At 30.6% G+C, this 22,508-nt stretch overlaps 2 protein-coding genes across 3 annotated transcripts; one reads left to right on the top strand and one right to left on the bottom strand.

Annotated features, from left to right (window-relative positions):
- Window positions 1–4,339: 4,339 nt before the first annotated feature.
- On the bottom strand, window positions 4,340–13,624 carry LOC130674786 (dymeclin-like). Its single transcript, XM_057480201.1, has 8 exons — window positions 13,359–13,624; window positions 12,438–12,760; window positions 11,055–11,261; window positions 7,026–7,270; window positions 6,190–6,587; window positions 4,763–4,888; window positions 4,578–4,691; window positions 4,340–4,480 (listed from the first exon to the last, which is right to left on the bottom strand). Exons 2-8 carry the CDS (start codon window positions 12,722–12,724, stop codon window positions 4,463–4,465), a joined length of 1,395 nt encoding a protein of 464 aa, XP_057336184.1. The 5' UTR covers window positions 12,725–12,760; window positions 13,359–13,624; the 3' UTR covers window positions 4,340–4,462.
- Window positions 13,625–15,197: 1,573 nt separating this feature from the next.
- LOC130674785 (116 kDa U5 small nuclear ribonucleoprotein component-like) lies at window positions 15,198–21,903 on the top strand. 2 transcript variants are annotated; one of them, XM_057480200.1, is made up of 3 exons: window positions 15,198–16,111; window positions 17,636–19,533; window positions 20,951–21,903. In XM_057480200.1, the coding sequence occupies exons 1-3, from the start codon at window positions 16,091–16,093 to the stop codon at window positions 21,735–21,737; spliced, it is 2,706 nt and encodes a 901-aa protein (XP_057336183.1). In that variant the 5' UTR covers window positions 15,198–16,090; the 3' UTR covers window positions 21,738–21,903. The 2 variants fall into 2 exon arrangements, with proteins under 2 accessions (XP_057336183.1, XP_057336182.1); XM_057480199.1 differs by having other exon boundaries at window positions 20,933–21,903.
- The last annotated feature ends 605 nt before the right edge of the window (window positions 21,904–22,508 follow it).

Raw genomic sequence — 22,508 nt, 5'->3', positions numbered from 1 at the left:
AAAGCGGAGTAAAATCGGTGTAAAAGCGGGGTAACCGATGTAAAAACGGAATAATATCGGTGTAAAAGCGGAGTAATACCGGTGTAAAAGCAGGATAAACTGCGTCCGCTTGGAGTATTAACTTTAAAGATTATAAAACACAAAAAATGTCAGTTCTTTAAGAAAATTAATTAAGGATATCATTTATTAACAAGTATAGTGATCGAGTAAGTAAAAATATTTACAAAGTAAAATATTTTAACACCGGTCTAGAATATTTACACCGACAGCGGCGTTATTTTAACACCGGAGATTTTTGTTTAACACCGGTACAGAATATTTACACCGGCGGCGGTGTTATTTTCACACCGCTTTCGGTATTGAAATTTAACACCGCCGTTTTTAACATCTACACCGCTTGGACTTACCGCGGTGATTTTTTACAGTGTATAAGTCTAAAATGTACATTAATTTTAATTGTCTTTCTAATACTTGATAAAATAAAGAAACCGACGAAACTTTGTACAAAAATTAACAATTAGGATTTAATAATAAGAAGAAATTTTATCTACACGGAAAGAAAAAAATGGGAATTTTTCCAATTTTACATGGGGAAAATTCCTTTGTTGGCATTGTAAATTTTACCATGTCAACATGTGAATTGTAACAATGTCACATGGTAAATTTTGCTTTGTTACATTGGAATTATTCCTATATTGACAATGTAAATTTTCCCATATCAACATTGGAAAAATAACTATGTAATATAGGAACAATTCCAATGTTAACATGGGAAAAATTCCCATGCTAACATGGGAATTGTTCCTATGTCAACATGGGAAAACTTCTCATGTTGACATGGGAAAAATGCCCATGTCAACATGGGAAAAATTCCCATGTTAACAAAGTAGAAATTTCCATGTATATAAAAGTAAAATATTTGTAAATTGATGTTTTTTTTACGTAAGTTATTAAGTTAATCAAAATGAATTAATTGAATTGATGATTATATAGGGGAAGAGAGGGAGGCAATTTTGTTCCTCCCCCGCCCAAACACTATTTATGTTAAAAATTGGGGGGCGGGGGGGCATTTCAGCCCCAAATATTTTGAGGCATCCATAATTTTAGGGGCCCATTTTGCCCCCTCTTCCCCTACTCATTTATATTAATCGAATTTATAAAAACATTTGTTGTTTGGTAGGTGCTACAAAAAAATTTTCATTAAATTACACGAAATTTCTTCGGAAATTTTGAAATTCTATTTTCGTAAATCTTAAAACCTTCACACATCCCTATTTTATCGCTTTAAGGCCTAAATGATAAAAATGACCAAAATATTTGGTATTTTAGGGATTTCAGCTTCTTGTGGACTTTTCCCATGCAACATTGCAATTTTTCCCATGTTGACATGGGAATTTTTCCCATGCCATCATGGATATTTTTACTATGTGAACATAGGAATATTTACCATGTTAACAGAGGAATTTTTTCCTTGTCAACATGGGAAAAATTCCCATGTCAACAGAGAAGAAATTACTCCAGTAACATGGGAAAAATTCCTATACTGACATGGTAAAAATACCCATGTCAATAGGGGAATTTCAGCAATGTTAACAAAGTAATTTTTCCATTTCTACATGGAAATTTTTCCAATGGCAAAATGGAAGATATTCCTATAATATATGGGTAAAATTCCCATAAAATATGGTTATATTCCCATTTTTCCCTAGTAAAATTTCCCATGTTGATAAAGTAAAATTTGCCATGTCAACAAGGGAATTTCTCCTAAGTAAAATTGGAAAAATTCCCATGTTTTTCTTTCCGTGTAAGAAACTACGATTCGTTTATTCTAATTAATTATCATGGGTATGAAGAAAAGAATTTTATGATTTTAATAATTTCATTTAGTAGAGTAACAACTCCACTATTTTCTGATAAAAACCGGATGGTCCAGAAAAAATCAGATTATATCAGTAGTTTATACGGTTCAAGACCCAGATAGCAAAATGACGTCTTGATGAGTTCGGAATGAATTCTTGTTTATGATTTGGACGTCTCATCAACATCTTAAAGAAGTCCTCAAGAAGGGCTCAAGATGTCTAATGAGCCACCTAGTGAACTCAGTAAGACGTCTTTAAAAAGAGTTCTCAAAGAGTTATTTTTTCTGACTTCGCAAATAAGACTCCAGTATGAATTTACCATGACGTCTTTAAGGAGCTCCTAATTTTGATTTCATAAAGAAGGTTAAGAAAGAATACATTTAGTCGTCACAAAATTGACGTCTTATTTATGGAGTATTTAAGAACTCTTAATTAAGAGTTCTTAAAGATGACACCTTTAAAAAGTCATTATAAGACTTCTTGAGGACGCCTTCAAAAAGACGTCGTAAAGCAGTCATTCCGACTTGAATGCTATCTGGGGAGACATACAGTTGTAAATTTTAAAATGAAAAAAAAACTTTTTATAAATGTAAAATGCTACTAAATTTTTATTGATAGAATAGTTACCATATCTTGAATAATTATTATTAAGTACTTTACAATTAAATGTTGATGTGAATGTAGATCATTGCGTGACAATAATAAAATGAATTAATTTATTTTTTAAAAAACAAGGGCCCTGATGGCAAGACTTTCTGATCAGAAAGTTGGTGTCAATTAGTTGCGATCAACTGTTGACTACAAGTAGTTTCCAATTTTCCCAGAAAGTTGGCGTCATTTTACTGCCGAAACTTGACGCCAATTCTGAGAAAATTGAAGGCAACTTTATGTCTACTAATGGAATGCAAACTTTTTTCACTAATTTCCTCAGGAAATTGGCGACAGGTTGCCATCAATTTATGGAAATCTCATTTTTTGCGGCCAACTTGATGTATTCATCTGTCAAATGAATATCGACTGTCGTAACTGTACTTTGTTCATGATATAGTAGTTTTCAAACGAAAAATATGAGATAGAAGGAGATAGTGATATGACATATAATCCCAGACAGCATTCAAGTCAGAATGACTGCTTTACGACGTATTTTTGAAGGAGTCTTTAAGAAGTCATATAATGACTTCTTAAAGGTGTCATTTTTAAGAACTCTTAATTAAGAGTTATTGAAGACCCCATAAATAAGACGTCAGTTTTGTGACGTCTTAATGTATTCTTTTTTAACTTTTTTGAAGTCAAAATGAAGTCAAAATTAGGAACTCCTTAAGACATCATGGTAAGTTCATTCTGAAGTCTTATTTGCGGAGTCAAAAAAAAGAACTCTTTGAGAACTCTTTTTAAAGACGTCTTACTGAGTTCGTTAGGTGGCGCATTCGACATCTTGAGAACTTCTTATAGACTTCTTTAACATGTTTTTAAGACGTCCAAATCATAAATAGGAACTCATCAAGACGTCATTTTGCTATCTGGGTATATATTATTGTGTAATGGACTGAAATTGAAAAAAAAACTTGAACTCACGAATTGAGAAATAAAAAAATCAAATCAATAATTTAAAGTTAAATAAAAAATTCACCATGAAAAAAGAAAATCGATTAGAATTATAAAAATTAGTAATTATTCAAAATGAAATAAGCAATAAAGTTGTGCAATTTTGAATTTTCCAACATTTTGATTGTATCCTTATTTTTTTTTCTCTATGAATTTTTGAATTTTTATTATGAGTGTGAATTTAGCAAACATTAGGGAATCCAAAAATTTTAAATAATAAATAAATTAGTTAATTGAAATAAAGAAATTTAAAAAAATGCGCGTACTAATTTTTCATTGATCTAAATTCACATTTGTATTTTTCAAATGCGCTTACACTTTATTTATTTACTAAATAATTAAAAAAATTCGAACTTTGCTATGTATTTTAAATAGGAAAACTTCAAAATTAAATGCAAAATACTTAGAATTAAAATTGTAAACTCAAATTTACAGGGATTTTGATTTTTTTACTTCAACGTTTACAACATTTTAAAGAGAGAGTGAAAAAAAAATAATCAATACACGAATCGATACGTGAAAAAAATTAATAATAAATAGACGACCATTCTTTCCCAGTCATGCATGATACTAAGTAAAATAACCAGAGAAAAGCGTATTAAATCATTAAATAAATAATAGGTTTAAAAATTATAAATAAATAAAAATATAAATAATTTGTTACAATTACACAAAAATATAAAAATACAATAATTTATTTCTTATCTATATAATATACATATATGGAATAAAAATAAACAAATTGAATCAATAATTACAATCTTAAATTACAACTATTTAATTACAAATTTATTGAAAAATTCTTTACAAATAAAAAATTGATATTTGAAACCAAAATACAACAATTACTTTTTTTTTAAATTATTTTACAATGACTTAACTTTTTGTTTATCTTAAAGTAGTTGAATAAAAATAATCAATAACAAATAATAAAAAATTATATATTTATATTCAGAAAAAAAGGATTTCTTGACGCAAGGGATATTTTGCACTGTGAATTAAAGATAAAAATTTTCCTAGAAAGGCAATTATAATTTTACACTTACAACGGCCGAAAGAAAAAAAAAATATTGAATTTTTTAATTTTAAAAAAATATAATTTAAAATACTTACTCTCATCTTCAACATATTGTACTGTATCGTCCGTATTACAATAAGAATTAAAAGACCACCTAATGAAATTTCACTTATACATCTTTCTGTATACCAATGAACTCCTTTTAACATCTAAAAATAATAAGCATAATATTAATAGTGATAACAATCAATAATATTAAATAAATAATAAATAAACTTACAATATCATGAATTCTTTTATTAAATGATTCATCTTCACTAAGTATCAAAAGAATAATCAATGACATATAAATATGGTGAGATGTATTGTCCGGTGCATGATATAATATTTGTAAAATAGGCGTTACCTATAAGTTAAATATTTAAATAATTAAATAATTGTGTGCCATTATTTGATACCAACAATTTTATACCACAAGTGATCCCTACAAATTGATCTCACCGACATTCGGTTGAAAATGATTAGGATAAAAGTTTTGGAGATGATGATGAATCATCATCATCTTCAGGATACGGAAGTTTGTGCTCAACAATAAGAATAAAAGAAAAGAATTCGCGCAAATTTCCCTGTATTAAAATGACGATCGCGAGCAAATTCACATCTACAAGTGTTGCAGAGCAAAAAATATTTAAACATTTATGTCAATATATTTTTAAACTAAAATAATTTTAAATTTTTATTTGGGACCGACCATAAATTTTATTTTATTTTACTTTACGTTTTTACTTAATCCATCTATTCATGTAAACATCTGGCGACAAATTGTTTTACTATTTTAAATTTTGTAGTTTACTCAAGTTTTTTCCCTTATCCTTGAAATCTTTTAAGTTTATATTTTTTTTTTATCCTTTAAGTACCTTTCCTATTTTATTGCCCTTCACATCTTGTCACAACATGGACGAAACTCGTCATCTGGATCTACCACTTCCACTGTCCTTCTCATCCCTTCAACTTTCCTTCTTAAACACACCTACTCCTTAATTAGCATAAATTTTCACCAATCAACTTAACACTACATTCCCCAAACCCGAAAATTATCCTGCCCTCTGTCCTGCAAGAGTGGTACATCGGTACGATGACCAACGACAGAATTATTACTAAGACAACTATCTATCTATCGAGTCGGTCACCAAACTTATCACTTAAAATATTTTGTAACTTGGTGCGGAGTAATAAAGAAAACCCAGAAAATCAAATTCATAGTTCATCCATATTATAAAATATCACCTTTCTTATTTAATCGTCCAATCATCACAAATCAATTATTATCCAGTATCAAAACATTTATCAAACATTTATCAATAACAAAATTAATCTAATTTAAATATCTACATTATGGTAAAACATAATGCAGAATAAACAACAAGATAAATTCAAATATCGAATGTCATAAAAGAACATCGAAATTGATGCTGTAAAAAAAATATGCCAATACGACAGTCAGTAAGACAATTGTCTTGCTAATTATCTTGATGATTATCATTATTAATGATAATTAAAGTTATGAAAATCTTTATCAAACTGATGAATTAGATCAGTTGTCAGTTGGATCTAGTCTGTGGGATCAATAATCGTGTGATCACTTGACAGGGATCACTTGTCATGGAACCTTAAATAATGAAATTAATAATAAATATAAATAATTACAAGTAATTGTATATCCGATCGTTTGATAATATGCTCTTTCACGCATGGATTACGATGCAGTAACATGTACAACAATAGAGTAACTTTGTCAGTATTCGTAACTTTACAAATAGTATTGCACAATTTATCCAAATTAAATCGAAAAGACGTAACGGATTTCGTCTGCATTGTCGACTGATCAGATTGGATATTTGTGAATGAAAATAGTGCATCTCGATATGGATTGTATGTCGTGGTACAGTGGTTTGTTAATACTAGGAGTAATAATAATGATTGACTAGCCAATGGTGTTTCAATATCACGTTTTTTTTCCTCATCTTCCACGACACCGTTACTCGATACTTGGATATTTTTAAAACTGTTGCCCATACCGCGAGTTATGACGTTCCATAGTCCGGCTGTAATTACAATAAATAATTAGTTAGTTATTTTTGACACTTAATACACTGTAGAAAATTTACGAAGTGAATGCGGATTAAATCCGGAGTGAATTTCACTTTGAAGAAAAGTTAATTTTAATATTGAAACTCTGGTTCAGAGTATCACTCTAAAACCAAGTGTGTTACAAGTGTATTATTTTAACACATATTAAATGTGTTCTGTGTTTAAGGCCATAAACAAAACTATAGTTTTTTGTAGTCACTTAAAACACGTTTTACGGTGTGTTAAAAACCTATAAATTGCTTATGGCGTTTTAATGTTATTCGACAAGTGTGTTAATTTCGACTACACACTTGGTTTTAGAGTGTAAATGCGGATTTAAATAAAATCCAGATCACTCCGAATTCACTACCAATTTTTGCAGTGTAGTTAAAGAAAATAATAAATATTATTACCGGCAATACTAAAAACGATGCTACCACCAGAATCACGTGCTAGTAAACCAGGTGGTGCATGTTCTTGTTGTGCAAAATTATTAAGTAATGTACAGATGACGATTGGCGCGTGTACTGTATGTTCATTACTCATTATTATTCTGTAAATTGGACTGTAATCTGCTGATGTTTGTGAGAATAAATGCACTGAGAGCAAGACAAGTAAACAATTAATAACTTCTAGATGTACGACATATGTGAATTCACTAAAGAAAAAATATGAGAAATAATTAATTTAATCAGTTGCTTTGTTTATTTTTTCGTTTAATAAAAAATTTTGATATTTTCTTTTTCTTTTTTTAATAAAATTAATAATTCAATTTGGATTTAAACGTTATCTGATAAATAAATTTCAGTAAAATCTTCGTGACAAAAATATAATTCAAATTTTTAAACTAAATTTTTAATTAAGGGGGAGGGGGGGGGGTAGGGTTTTAAAATTGTTTTTAAAAAATTTTTTTTTTAATTTTTTTTCTGAATGAACAATATGTCATGAATATTGTGTACAAATTTAAAAACTAACGGAGTTACGGCGTTTCAAATGACCGGCCGGTATACCTGATTTTTATACCTGCCCGACCTGCCTCTGCATACCCCTAGTAGAAATCAGCTGCAATTTTCTTTGTTCTTCCGAATCCCTTTCTCCGACAGTGTGTCTTTCAAAGGATGTAAACTGATGACTCAATATAAGTATAAAAATTCATATTCTTTGATTGATAGTTTATTTCAAATTTTCACGAATAAAAAACTTTAAATGGATTTTCCCAAAAACGTTATTTTTAAAGTCCGTGAACATCATAACTCAAAATGTACTGAACCGATCCCTTTGAAAATTTGAACATTACTTCTTCACATAAATCAACGGGTAACTACGAAGAGTATTTTTTTGTTTTTCATTTTTTTTCTATTTTTTAATTATAAATTAACCGCGATTTTTTGAGCTAAAATCGCGTTTTTCACTTCCAAGTGCTGCAAAAAATCGAAAAAAAAAAAAAAAAAAAAAAAAAAACTCTTCGTTGTTACCTCGAGAAATACATCAACTTTAAAATGCATATCAATTTTTTTTTTCCGATGATCCGGTAACGAGTTATAATGTTCACCGCAAAACGACTTTTTTCGAGGCGCCTCCGGAGATTCAACGTCACCAGCTTATTAATCAATATTTTTCGTTGAAAATTTTTTCTGATATTCTTTAAAAGTTGTACAATAATATGTGATTAAGTTTAATGAAATTATATTACTCATCTTGCCGGGAAAAAATCACAAAAATATGCTTCTTTTTCGCCTTTAATACCCTACCCCCCCCCCCCCTTAATGTAACGGGACCTAAGTCCACCTCCGCCGTCCGGAGGCCGATGCCTCGACCTTTTGAGCATACTCGCAATTTTTAAACTAAAATAAAATGAGTTCGTTGTAGGAGCATTATGTCATAGTAATTTTTATTAGATCATTTTTGATAATGGATATTAATTTCTGGAATTCGGTGCCTAGAAATATCGCATTACAAATGCCATAAGGGCGTATCAGCCTATTATACGCCCTTATGGCACTTGGGTGCCATAAGGGCGTACCAATAAATTTCTTTCGGGAATCGACGTAGTTATGCCTAAAACAGGCAAAAATGCAAAAAAACAATTGTGGTAAGCCCTTATGACACCCAGGGTACCTACCGGGAGCCATAAGGGCGTACAAAAAAAAATTTTCGGGAAACAACGAATTTTTACTTTAAATGCATAGAAATGATGAAAAAATTTTTTTTTAAATTTGAAATTAACTTTAATCACTTTATTTGTGATTGAGAGTGATCAGTTTGAATCAAAGTATTCCAAAAAATGTTGATCAAAGTTAATTTCAAAGTTGAAAAAAAAATTTTTTCATCATTTCTATGCATTTAAAGTAAAAATACGTCGTTTCCAGAAAATTTTTTTTTGTACGCCCTTCTGGCCCCCAGTGAGTACCCCGGGTGCCATAAGACCGTACCAAAAAATTTCAAATTTGAAAAAAATTTTTTTTCGTCATTTCACGCGTTTCAAGCAAAAGTACGTTGTTTCCCGAAAAAAAAATTTTTTGGTACACCCTTATGGCTCCCGGTAGGTACCCTGGATGCGATAAGAGCGTACAAAATTTTTTTTTGCATTTCTGCCCGTTTCAGGCATAACTACGTCGATTCCCGGAAAAAAATTTTTTATAAGTCCTTATGCCTTTTCAAGGGTATTTTTTTTGGGATACGCCCTTATGGCATTAGTAACGCGATATAACACCAGCAATTCAAAAAATAATTAAATTGTAATTGTTATTATCAGGGTGGCCACAAAGAAATGAGTTTAAAATTCCCAGTTTTCCAGTAAAGTTTTCCACATTTTTCCCTGATTCATAAATTTTATTCGTATCAAGATATTCAAAGTTTTGATTATATTTTCATTATCAATAATTAAATCTGATGATTAAATCATGCGAGAAACTAAAAAATTCCATAAAAAAAATTTATGTGGCCTACTTTTGATTACTCGATGTTAAAAATATGCAAGTTTAAATATTTAATAAGAAATTTTATGATTAAAATAAATTCAAAATACACCAGTTACAGAAATTAAGGGATATTAAAAAAATTTCAAATTTTTAAGTGATTTTCCACAGGCTGTAACTCGAAGGAAAATGGTCGTACAATAAAAACAAAAAAGCCAAATTGTAGCTTCTCGTGTCTTGTTTTCTGATATGGTCTTTAAATTTTTTTATTATGCGCGGTTCCGGAGTAATAAAAAATCAATTATAATTATTGGAAAAATTTATTGAAACCCGTCAACAGTTTCTAAGACGAGCAAAAATTTGGAAATGTTTTTTCCGATGGCTTTCTAAGGATTACTCCGGAACCGCGCGTAATAAAAAAATTTAAAGACTAGATCAGAAAACAAGACACGAGAAACTACAATTTGCCTCTTTTGTTTTTCTTGTACGACCATTTTCCTTCGAGTTACAGCCTGCGGAAAATTACTTAAAAATTTGAAATTTTTTCAGTATCCCTTAATTTTTATGACTAGTGTAAAATTGAAAAATTTTTTAATTTTGAACTCTCGCGATTAAATTCCCGGATACTTTCCGAAATTTCCTGACATTTCCATGATATTTTCCGGTTACATTAAATTCCTTGATAATTCCCGATATGTTTGTAATTATTTATAATTGCGTATGAATAAATAAGTGAAATTTATTTAACAAATTTGTTGAATGACAAATAATTTTTTTCAATTATTTTATAAAATTGTAGTACGATTCTCACAGTTGAAGTTCATTGAACAAAGTTAAATAACGGAGGGTACTGTCTAAGAATGGCTTCAAGTAAATAATTAAATAAAACAAAATCTGACTAATTGTAGCTTGTAAATAATAACAGCTTTTATCTTAGTAAAATGTTTGCGAAACAACATATCCACGGACAAAATATCCGCAGACAAAATAACCACACGACAAAATATCCGATAAATAAAATATCTACGAACGGAATATCCTGATAATGAACATACCAAAGATATGAATTCATCAGATCAAAATTTTCACGGTTAAAATAACAGTAGAAGAAAGTTATTAAAAACATATTTTATAAACATTTATCATTTAATTCATTAAATACTTCATGCGAAAATATATATGATTGACACATACATAAATAGGTGTGAAACATAGCGCTCTTTTTTCACGAATTTTTTTGTATGTGCAATAAAATATCTACGGACAGAATATCCTTAAAGTTGACGTAACAAATGAATTTTTACCGACAAATATTTAATCAATTGAATTTTTTTACGGATATTTTGTCTACAGATTTTTTTTCCGCATATATTTTGTCTGATGGATATTTTGTCGCACGGATATTTTGTCAATGGATATTTTTTTACGGATATTTTGTCAATGGATATTTTTTTGCGGATATTTTGTCGCGGATATCTAAGCGTGTCACCTAGTAAAATTTATTTGAAATAGAAAAATAATTACCACAAAAGCACATCTATAATTATTTCTATAAGAGCTTCAACAAATGATTCAAGTCTTCCTGAATAAACTTGATCATCATCTAAATTATCAGGCACAGCTTCTGTATGTTTTATCATTGCATCTTCTCCAACAGTTTCAACCAAATATTTCAAAATACATCTTACTGCGAATAATGCATTATATGTTTGCCAAGCTGACATAATACTGCTGTGTGAACAAACACATAAATTTATAAATATTTATAATAATAATAAAAAATACATGAGTGTGAATGTAGCAGACAACAGACAAATTTAAAACTATAAATAGAGTAAGTAATTTAAAAAAATAATATTTATAAAAAATACACTTATGAATTTTTAAACTTTTTAAATGTGCATTTTTTAGAAATTTTATTTTATTACCCAAGGAGCACACTTGCCTTTGTGACATTTATATCGGTCAAATTAAACCAAAAATACATAAATTTACAACAAGCTGAAAATTGGTGAAATCGTTCAAAATATAATTATAAATAAAATTTGAAAGTTCCCCAACTTTCCCCTGTATGGAAAAAATTTTATTCAAGGTCAAAGGTAAAAAAAAAAATGAGTTTTTCGCGATTTTCAGCAAAACGGTAAGTGTTATCATAAAAATACCTCAGACAAAAATTGTAGATCATAAAACTATCTATAAAAAATGAGCAAATACTTTTTTTCCTACGAGCCACCGTTTCTGAGATATAACGATTCAAAAATTTGTCTACTTTTTGACATATCGATAAGGCAACAATATGTTGACAAAATGATCAGAAATTTATGTCACCGAAAAAATGTCTACTTGAAAGACTTAACACAAGTGACGTCAAAAAGTAAATTACAAATAGTGGTAAAGTAAGTCATCTAAATGACTTTTTAATTGAAATAAGACAGGAACAACAACACAAGTTTTCTCTGTCTTCGGAACCAACATTTGCAGGTCGTATTTATACCAAAAAAGGTGACTTTGGGACAAAAAAAAATTTTTCTTATCTTTTTAAAAGACATCCTAAAGTTGACTCTGTGCTACTTGGGCAATTATTTACTCTATTTATTAATAATTTAAAATTTTTCTGATGTCTGCTACATTCACTATCGTAAAAATTACAGATGACAGTAACTGATAAAATATTTACACAATAAAACTATGATATGATACTGAAATTAACCGACGTCTGATAATTTTTCGATTTTTTTTAAGCAATAAATTATTGAAAAAAAAATATTTGAAAACTTTGCACCTGTAGTTTTTTAAATTCTCTACATGTGCATATTTTTATTTGTTGTATTTTTGTAATTGATTTGTTGAAAAAAAAATCCAAAATATTTTAATTGTCTGCTAACTTCAGGATCATATAAAACTTACTTTTGAGTCTGTAGTGAATTTAATAACTCATTTGTTCTCATCAATGCGACTGTTATCAAAGAACCAAAATTACCAGTACTTAAATTATTAGCAAGCAATCGTTGGCATGTTGAATCCAATCGAGCTCCCAGTTCAATTTGATCATTTCTAGTCACTGGAGGCCGGATATTAAACGATAAAAATCTATTCCAGAAGGTGTCATTCGGTCCTATTGATTCAGTCCCACAAAATTGATCCAAACATACATTTTTTGATAAATCTTCGTAACGACTTTGAGTTGTTCCCATTTTTTTTTCTTTTTTATAATTTTATTTTTTTAATTTCTTTGGAAAATAAAAATTATGTCTGTTATTATTATTATTATTATTATTATTATTATTATTATTATTATTATTATTATTATTATTATTATTAATATTATTATTATTATTATTATTATTATTGTTATTATTATTATTATATATTCATATTATTAATAGTAAACTAATTAATTAATAGTAAAATAATTTTAGAACATTTGACGTTTATGGATAAAAAAAAACGTCAAATTTTTTGATACTGAAGTTAGCAGACGTCTGACAGTTTTTGAATTTTTTTAAAAACGATTAACTATAAAAAAAAAATTATTTTGAAAAATTGCACCTGTAGTTTATTTAATTTTCTACATGTATATATTTTTAGTTTTTTTTTTTTTGTAATTTATTTGTTGAAAAAAAAATCCGAAAATTTGTAACTGTCTGCTAACTTCAGGATCGTAATTTTTTTAACCTAGATGTCAAAACATACGGAGTTCAGTAAATAGTTTTGACAGTTAGAATTAAAAATATCTACTTTTTAAATTCATTGATAATTTTAAATTAAAAAATAAGTTAATGGTTTAATAATTTATGTCAAATAATAATTGTATTTTTTTAAACTTACAATAATTATTTGTAATTGAAAAATTCTTGCCATGTCAACGGTACATTGTTTTAATTACTTATTTTTATTCAAGAGGTCATTAAACGGTTTATTTCATCCATTGTTGGTGATATCATTTATTAGTTTTTTTTTTCTTGGCTTTAGCGGCACCAAAGGTTATAGAGTGTAGAGGTAATTTCTACCCTCCATTTTTCTGAAGAAGCTCACTCATATATCACGATTTAGATATTTCTTACTTAAGTTCATCGCGATTTAAACATTCGTCAAAATAATTTTTATTATATTTATTAACAAATTTTAAATTATAAATGAATAGAGTAAATAATTAAAAAAATAAAATTTAATGAAAATGCGCTGATTAATTTGAAAAATTTTCATATGCGCATTTATTAAAAATTTAATTTTATTAATTACGTAACCCTCGTGCTGAGTGCGCTTAAATATTAAATATTCAAAAACGTTTACAGTATTATTGTCAGTGCATTATTTACAATAAACAATAAATTTTGTGCCATATCAATTATATTTTCGTGATCTATTAATTCCATCTCACCAAATAAACTCTGTAAGTATTTAAAATTTATTTTCATAAAAATAATTTACACAAAAAGAATTTACACTAAAAAAATTTACACAAAAATTTTTGAGGTTATACCGGTAAATTAAATAAACAATTGCTCTTGTAATAAATTAAAAAAATCAATAACTAATCAATTTAAAATAAAAAAAATTTATTAGATCAAGAAATATGGACGCGGATCTGTACGACGAGTTTGGTAATTACATAGGACCGGACTTGGCCTCAGAAAGTGAAGATGAGAACGAGAATGAGAACGCAGGTGAAGATGTTGATGATAAGGACAGATCAGATGAAAAATTGGATGAAGATAAAGACGAGCCACGTGATGCCATGGACCAGCAGTCATTGCAAGTTGTTTTGCACGAATAGTCCAGTCGATGCGCACGAAAAAATGGTCAAAGATCATTTTTTCGGTGGGTAAAGATCGATTTTGAAAAATTTTTTTTTCAAAATACTAGAAAAAATATAAGGAAAAAAGTTACCATAAATTTGGAGGGTGATCTTTTTTTTTTTATAAAAAAATTAGATGTAAAATGAAATATCTCTAAAAGTATTGAGAAGTTATCAAGACAAACTGGTATCATTGTTTTTGGGATTTAATAACGAACAAAATGAATTTTGAACGAAGTCTCTACGACGAATAGTTGCTGAGATAAAAATTATTAAAGCGCGAAAAACGAAAAAGCGCGTCATTTCGTTCGCGCGCGGATAAACAAAAGAGTGTAACTCGGCAGCAAATCGATATTTTAACAATTTTTTTTCATTATTCTCTTAGTAAATCATATATCAACCATAAAAAAATTTGGTAACTTCCAAAAAAATTTTTTCGAATTTTAAATTTAAAAAAAGTAAAAATCACTTTTTGTTAAATAAAAAATAGAAAAAAAGAAAAATAAATAAAATGACCTAATCGATAATTTTGTTTGAACCATTACCCAAATAATTACGGGTAATGACAGTTAAAAAAAATTTTTTTTCATAAAAAAACCCGTTTTAAAAATTTTTGAAATTTATCAACAATTAAAAAAAAAAAATATATTTTTTTTGATACGACAGAAATTCATCTCGCGAAATTCTGAATCGAATGGTATATACGAATTTTTGTCGATTTTTTGAAATTTTTCCTTTATAATTTTCAATATAAGGACTTAGAAAAATTTCTTGCTACGGGACTTTAAAAAAATAGGACTTCGGATATCTTCGGGAATTGCTAGAGAGAGAAAGTAGGCATAAGACGTAGTGTCGTTTTCTAACGGATAATGACTACTTTCTCTCTCTAGCAATTCCCGAAGATATCCGAAGTCCTATTTTTTTAAAGTCCCGTAGCAAGAAATTTTTCTAAGTCCTTATATTGAAAATTATAAAGGAAAAATTTCAAAAAATCGACAAAAATTCGTATATACCATTCGATTCAGAATTTCGCGAGATGAATTTCTGTCGTATCAAAAAAAATATATTTTTTTTTTTTAATTGTTGATAAATTTCAAAAATTTTTAAAACGGGTTTTTTTATGAAAAAAAAATTTTTTTTAACTGTCATTACCCGTAATTATTTGGGTAATGGTTCAAACAAAATTATCCATTAGGTCATTTTATTTATTTTTCTTTTTTTCTATTTTTTATTTAACAAAAAGTGATTTTTACTTTTTTTAAATTTAAAATTCGAAAAAATTTTTTTGGAAGTTACCAAATTTTTTTATGGTTGATATATGATTTACTAAGAGAATAATGAAAAAAAATTGTTAAAATATCGATTTGCTGCCGAGTTACACTCTTTTGTTTATCCGCGCGCGAACGAAATGACGCGCTTTTTCGTTTTTCGCGCTTTAATAATTTTTATCTCAGCAACTATTCGTCGTAGAGACTTCGTTCAAAATTCATTTTGTTCGTTATTAAATCCCAAAAACAATGATACCAGTTTGTCTTGATAACTTCTCAATACTTTTAGAGATATTTCATTTTACATCTAATTTTTTTATAAAAAAAAAAAGATCACCCTCCAAATTTATGGTAACTTTTTTCCTTATATTTTTTCTAGTATTTTGAAAAAAAAATTTTTCAAAATCGATCTTTACCCACCGAAAAAATGATCTTTGACCATTTTTTCGTGCGCATCGACTGGACTAGAAGACAATCGATATGATCGTAGTGCTATGGAGGTTTATGGTCCAGATGTAAGTTCAATAGCTCGTATACTCAATACTCTGTAAGGGGAAAAGGGTCTGCGATAAAGTGGTCCCAGTAAGAAAATGCACCTCGGAAATCGCCCCTACCACTGAACATTTATGAATTGCGCATGCGCACAGAAAAGTGGGAGAACATTTAACACATAAAATACCCAGAGTGGGAGTCAAAACCGACGACACCCGAGGTGCATTTTCTTGTTGGGATGACAATACAAAAAAAAGAGAATATTTTTTTTTAGAGTAAGGTAAGAGACCCAGTACCTGATCACTCATGTATTTGTATATCTATATTTACTAAATTTTACTAACAAATACGTGGAGTGATCGGGTACTAAGTCTTTTACCTTCCCTTCGTTATTAAAATTCTTAAAATTTGTGACATTATTAAGCATTATTTCAAGAATATTCTGCTAAATTTTCGGAAAAAAATATTGAAAAATAAGCCAGTGGTAGGGGGGAGAGCCGAGTCACCTTAAAAAAAAGTCTTCATGCGGTAGGCAGGATAACTCATGACTGCCTCATCTGAAATCAAAAAACCAAAAATATTTCTTTAGTACATAAGTTTATCTTGGATTTGAACGAAGGATTTTTTTTTCAATAGCTACTTATTTTTTAATTAAACAAAAGGAGCAATTTTTGGCAAAAATCAGAATTTTTTGATTGCGGCTTTACCAAAAATTCAAAAATGAATATTTTGTTTAGTCCTTCGTTCAAATTCAAGATAAACTTATGTACTAAAGAAATCTTTTTGATTTTTTGATTTCAGATGAAAGTCATGAGTTATCCTGCCTACGGCATGGAGACTTTTTAAGGTGACTCGGCTCTCCCCACTACCACTGGCTTATTTTTCAATATTTTTTTCCGAAAATTTAGCAGAATATTCTTGGAATGATGCTTAATAATGCCACAAAAGTAAAAGACCTAGTACCCGATCACTCCATGTATTTGTATATCTATATTTAGTAAACTTGAGTAAATATAAACATACAAATATATGAGTGATCGGGTAGTTCCCTGATCGGGTACTAGGTCTTTTACCTTACTCTGAAAAAAAAAATCACAAAAATATCCTCTTTTTTTTTGTATTTCAGACCGGCAGATTGCCATGTCTACTCAGAACCTAACTACCTCGTACCAACTTTATTCAAAAATTGTTAGCCCTAATAGCTCAGCTCAAAAATTTCTTGATTCTAAGATTTCTTTACTCCATTACAACAATATTCCAAAACAACTCTACCCAAATTTCTGAGAAGAAGAAAGCATTTTCCTGCTTACTGAATTGTTTACTTTTTTTTTAAAAGTTTGGGTAGAGATGTCTTAGAATAATGATGTAATGGAATAAAGAAATCTTGGAAGCAAGAAATTTTTGAGCTGAGCTATTAGGGCTAACGATTTTTGAATAAAGTTGGTACAAGGTAGTTAGGTTCTGAGTAGACATGGCAATCTGCTGTTTTTCCCTTTAATTCTCTTTTTAAATAGACTTTAATAATTAAAATTTATGAATAATTCCAGGTAGAAACTCTGGTCCAAGAAGAAGATGCTCAGCCACTTGATAAGCCGCTGATAGCACCTACTCGCAAAGCAAAGTTTCCAATACTTCCTGATACTACTTATAACATTGAGTTCTTAGTCGACATGATGGATACTCCAGCTTTGATTCGAAACATCGTGCTCCTAGGCCACCTGCATCATGGAAAAACTACATTAGTAGACTGCCTTGTGCGCCATACTCACCCCCACATGCACAGCGTCACAGATGAAAAGCCTTTGCGGTACACGGACACACTTCCCAACGAGCAACAGCGCGGAGTTTCCACGAAAGCTACTCCCGTTACTCTTTTACTCCAAGATGTCAAGTCTAAGTCGTATCTGATGAACATTTTCGACACTCCAGGACACGTCAACTTCTCGGATGAAGCAACAGCTGCAATCCGTCTTTCAGACGGAGCTGTGTTAGTAGTAGACGCCGCGGAAGGCGTGATGATGAACACTAAAAGATTATTAAAACACGCAATTCAAGAACGACTCGCTCTGACTGTTTGCATCAATAAAATAGACAGACTAATTTTAGAGTGGAAGTTCCCGCCTCTAAATGTGTATGAAAAACTTCGTCACATCATTGAAGAAATAAATAGTCTGATTACTTTGTATTCAGACTCTAAGAATCCGACGTTCGTATCACCAGCTCTCGGTAACGTTTGCTTTGCAAGTTCGGAGTACAATGTCTGCTTTACTTTAAAATCATTTGCCGCGATATACCAACGCAAACACGAGTCACTAAATTTTGAAGAATTTGCGAAACGTCTATGGGGTGACGTTTATTTTAATTCAAAGACCCGTAAATTTACCAAGAAGCCGCCGCACAATACAGCGCAGCGTAGTTTTATTGAGTTTATTCTCGAGCCGCTTTACAAAATATTTACTCAGGTTGTTGGTAACGTCGACACAACGCTGCCTGGTGTTCTTGATGAACTAGGAATCCGACTGACTTCTAAGGAAATGAAGATGAATACACGTCCGCTATTACGACTCATCTGCACGAGATTCTTTGGAGATTTATCGGGATTTGTTGATATGTGCGTAACACATGTGCCAAGTCCTCAAGAACACGCTTCCGCTAAGATCCAGCATATTTACACAGGGTCAATAAACTCACCTTTAGCTCAGGATATGGTGAGGTGCAATCCAGACGGACGGCTGATGATACACAGCACCAAGATGTATCTTAACGAATACACACGTTTCAATGTCCTGGGACGCGTAATGTCTGGTACTTTGGAGGCTGGACAAAAAGTACGGGTACTTGGTGAAGCCTATTCCCGTACTGATGAAGAAGATTCGCGTGTAGTGACTGTCGGACGGCTGTGGATCAGCGAAGCGCGTTATCAGATTGAAATAAATCGGGTACCTGCTGGTAATTGGGTTTTAATTGAAGGTATTGACAGATCTATCGTTAAAACAAGTACGATAACGGATCTCATTAATTCTGATGATCTTCATATATTTCGTCCGCTTAAATTTAATACGCAGAGTGTTATTAAAATAGCGGTGGAGCCGACAAATCCATCAGAGTTGCCCGGGATGCTGGATGGGTTGAGGAAAGTTAATAAGAGCTATCCGCTTCTGAGTACGCGGGTTGAAGAAAGCGGCGAGCATGTTGTTCTTGGCACTGGCGAACTGTACTTGGAATGCGCTTTGTGTGATTTGTCATTGATGTACTCAGAAACAATAAAAACCAAAGTCTCACATCCTTTTGTGTCCTTTGCTGAAACTGTTAAAAGAAAAAGCTCGTTAAAATGTTTCGCTGAGACGCCCAACAAACGCAACAAACTGACGATGATTGCTGAGCCTTTAGAGGACGGGTTAGCTGAAGATATCGAGGCTGAACATGTTAAAATTACGTGGAATAAGTAAGTGCTTTTTATTTATTTATATAGATTTGTCATAATTAATGGTTATGTAGACGGAAAACGCTAGCAAATTTTGAAATCGGAATTTTTCAATAAATATCCAATTTTTTGAAAATTTACAGGACAGCTTTTTTGTAGAAAATTTAATGCGCTACAAAAAAGGTCTCTTGCAATTTTTTAATTATTTGATATTTATAGGGATATTTGCAAAAATTTGATTACACTTTTTTTATTGAGGACTTTTGAATTTTCAATGGAAAATTTTTCATTTTATTGAAGGGTACCACTAGTGTGAAATTTCGAAAAATCATTTTTTTTTTTGCATGTTGCGATTTTCTATACCTTCAAAAATAACATACTAAAATTTCTAGTGCATATCTCGAATAGTTTTTTTGAGTTACTGCCATCTAAAGAGCAGCCGCTTATCGGTTCTCGAAAATGCAGTTTTTAAAATAGCATCTATAACTCAAAGACAAATCATTCGATCAATTTGATTCGAATTGCTGCTTATTTTGCATATATGTTTCTGAGTACCATGGACCTTCAGTTTTTCGATCCAATCAAAAATGTAATTTGGCAGGCCGAAAGACATCAAATTTTTGCGCAAAATTTATAATTTTTTTTAAAAACTCCGCCATTTTGTTAAATTTAAATTTATTTCTTAGCCCGAGGATCATAGTACGGGAAATACCTTCTGGTTTAATAAACTTTTTGGTTTTTTGATATCATTCACTGCGAAGGTTGATATCACTACAGCAGTGGGGGGACTTTTTTTTTAGCGTTGAAAGATTGTGAATAACCTCTATACCTTAATTTCCTTCTCTATAATTACTCTACTACTACACTGGTCACAAAAATTAAGGGATATAAAAAATTTCCAAATTTTAGGGTGATTTTCAGCATGCTGTAACTCGGTAAAAAATGGTCGTTGAGTAAAAATAAAAAAAGCAAGTTGTAGCCTCAAGTTTCTAGTTTTCAGATCTGGAGTTCAATTTTTTTTAACATGCATCGTTTTGAAGTAATCCTAAAAAAACTAACTCAAAAAAAATTTTCCAAATTTTTGCTCGTCTTCGAAGAAATCTCTGGGCTTCAATGAATTTTTTTTTATAATCTGACCTTATGATTCTTTTCGGAAATTTTATGCCCTTTAATTTGCCGACCTCAAAAAGTCTCCGCGTTGGTTTTCTTAGGATTATTTTGGAACTGTGCATGATAAAAAAATTGAACTCCAGATCTGAAAACTCGAAACTTGAGGCTACAACTTGCTTTTTTTATTTTTACGACTATTTTTCACCGAGTTACAGCATGTTGAAAATCACCCAAAAATTTAGTATTTTTTTTCTATCTCTTAATTATTGGGATCAGTGTATAATTGAATATACAGCAATTTATTAATTAGCATTATAATAAATTACAGGGAACGGCTGGGAGAATTTTTCCACACTAAGTATAATTGGGACTTGTTGCCAGCCCGTGAAATATGGGCGTTTGGGCCAGATGCAACCGGTCCGAATATATTAGTAGACGATACTCTGCGATCCCAAGTCGACAAGACGTTACTGAGTAGTGCACGTGACGCAATTGTCCAAGGATTTCAATGGGGAACACGCGAAGGACCTCTTTGTGGAGAGCCAATCAGAAACGTCAAATTCCAAATACTCGACGCAGTAATTGCACAAGAGCCATTGCATCGCGGTGGTGGACAAATAATCCCAACAGTTCGACGAGTCGCTTACTCAGCGTTTGTTATGGCAAATCCGCATCTAATGGAACCTCATTTATCAGTCGAAGTACATGTACCCAAAGACTGTGTCTCTGCAGTCTATACTGTCTTGGCTAAGCGTCGAGGCGACTCAGTTAGTACTAAGGCAGTTCCCGGCAGTCCTCTTTACACCATAAAAGCCTATATACCCGCAATCGACAGTTTCGGGTTCGAAACCGACTTGAGAACTCGCACCCAGAATAAAGCATTGTGCTCGTCAGTATTTAGTCACTGGCTGATCGTTCCAGGTGACGCACTGGACAAAAGCATAACCATCCGACCTCTGGAGCCTCAACCAGTGACTCATTTAGCGAGGGAGTTTATGCTGAAGACACGTCGGCGTAAAGGATTATCCGAAGACGTCTCGATAAATGAATTCTTCGATGATCCCACGATCCTCGAGTTGGCGAGAAAAATGGAATTTCTAAATTATCCGCTATAAATTTAATTATTATTTTATAAATGTAAAGATAAATTAATTTTGTAAGGTAAACTTTAATTAAATTTTATTATTAAATTTTTTCTTTTACTATTTACTGATATGTTAAGTTATGAATTTATTTTTATTTTTATTGGGCAAAATTTTTAGCTCAATTTTAAAAGGTGTCGGTAGCCATTTGAATATATAATAAAAAATATACACCAAAATAGCAAAAGGAAATTTCAATTAATACTTCTGATTAGTTATCTCGATTATTATTGAAAAGAAGTTAATTAAAAAAATTTCACTTGGACGTCAGTTGGTCTGTATGGATGTAAACACGATATCTTCCGAAAAACCCGACTTATCACTTCGATTTTTCTTTTATTAGTTTTCGAATTTAACCCTCAAGAAGCCTTTTGAATTTTACTATTGTAAACCGTTTCGTTCATTAATTTTTAATTAAAAACCCAAATTTTTAAGACATAAATTCAATAGGTTGTTTTTTTTGGCTCACCCTAATATATATGAGTGTAGTACGGATCGCTCTCTACCACGGAGACTCTGAGCGGGTTCGTTCTCGGTTTTTGTTCATTTTTTCGATTTCAAAATGTTTTTTTAATCGATAATCTTAATTTCTTTGATCAAAAAGATTGATTATTGAAAAAAGTTGAAAAAAAAAATAAATTTAAAGCTTTGGGACACTAAGAAAGAAAAATCGCAGCGCTTTGAAATTTTCAGGGTTTTTTCAGGACACTTTGAGGTTGAAAAAACAACGACGGTATTCTTTGT

The sequence above is a fragment of the Microplitis mediator genome, chromosome 9, assembly GCF_029852145.1.
Source record: "Microplitis mediator isolate UGA2020A chromosome 9, iyMicMedi2.1, whole genome shotgun sequence".
NCBI lineage: Eukaryota > Metazoa > Arthropoda > Insecta > Hymenoptera > Braconidae > Microplitis > Microplitis mediator.
The sequence above is the reverse complement of the archived record's forward strand: the minus strand, read 5'-3'. Positions and strand labels throughout refer to the sequence as shown.

Excerpts from the sequence above, each read along its gene's own strand:
- LOC130674785 (XM_057480199.1), top strand. The coding sequence starts at position 16,091 with ATGGAGGTTTATGGTCCAGAT. Across the intron at positions 16,112-17,635 it reads TGGAGGTTTATGGTCCAGAT|GTAGAAACTCTGGTCCAAGA; the intron begins GTAAGTTCAATA and ends GAATAATTCCAG. Across the intron at positions 19,534-20,932 it reads GTTAAAATTACGTGGAATAA|CATTATAATAAATTACAGGG; the intron begins GTAAGTGCTTTT and ends TTTATTAATTAG.
- LOC130674786 (XM_057480201.1), bottom strand. The coding sequence starts at position 12,724 with ATGGGAACAACTCAAAGTCGTTACGAAGATTTATCAAAAAATGTATGT. Across the intron at positions 11,262-12,437 it reads AATTCACTACAGACTCAAAA|CAGTATTATGTCAGCTTGGC; the intron begins GTAAGTTTTATA and ends TTGTTCACACAG. Across the intron at positions 4,692-4,762 it reads ATAAAAGAATTCATGATATT|ATGTTAAAAGGAGTTCATTG; the intron begins GTAAGTTTATTT and ends TATTATTTTTAG.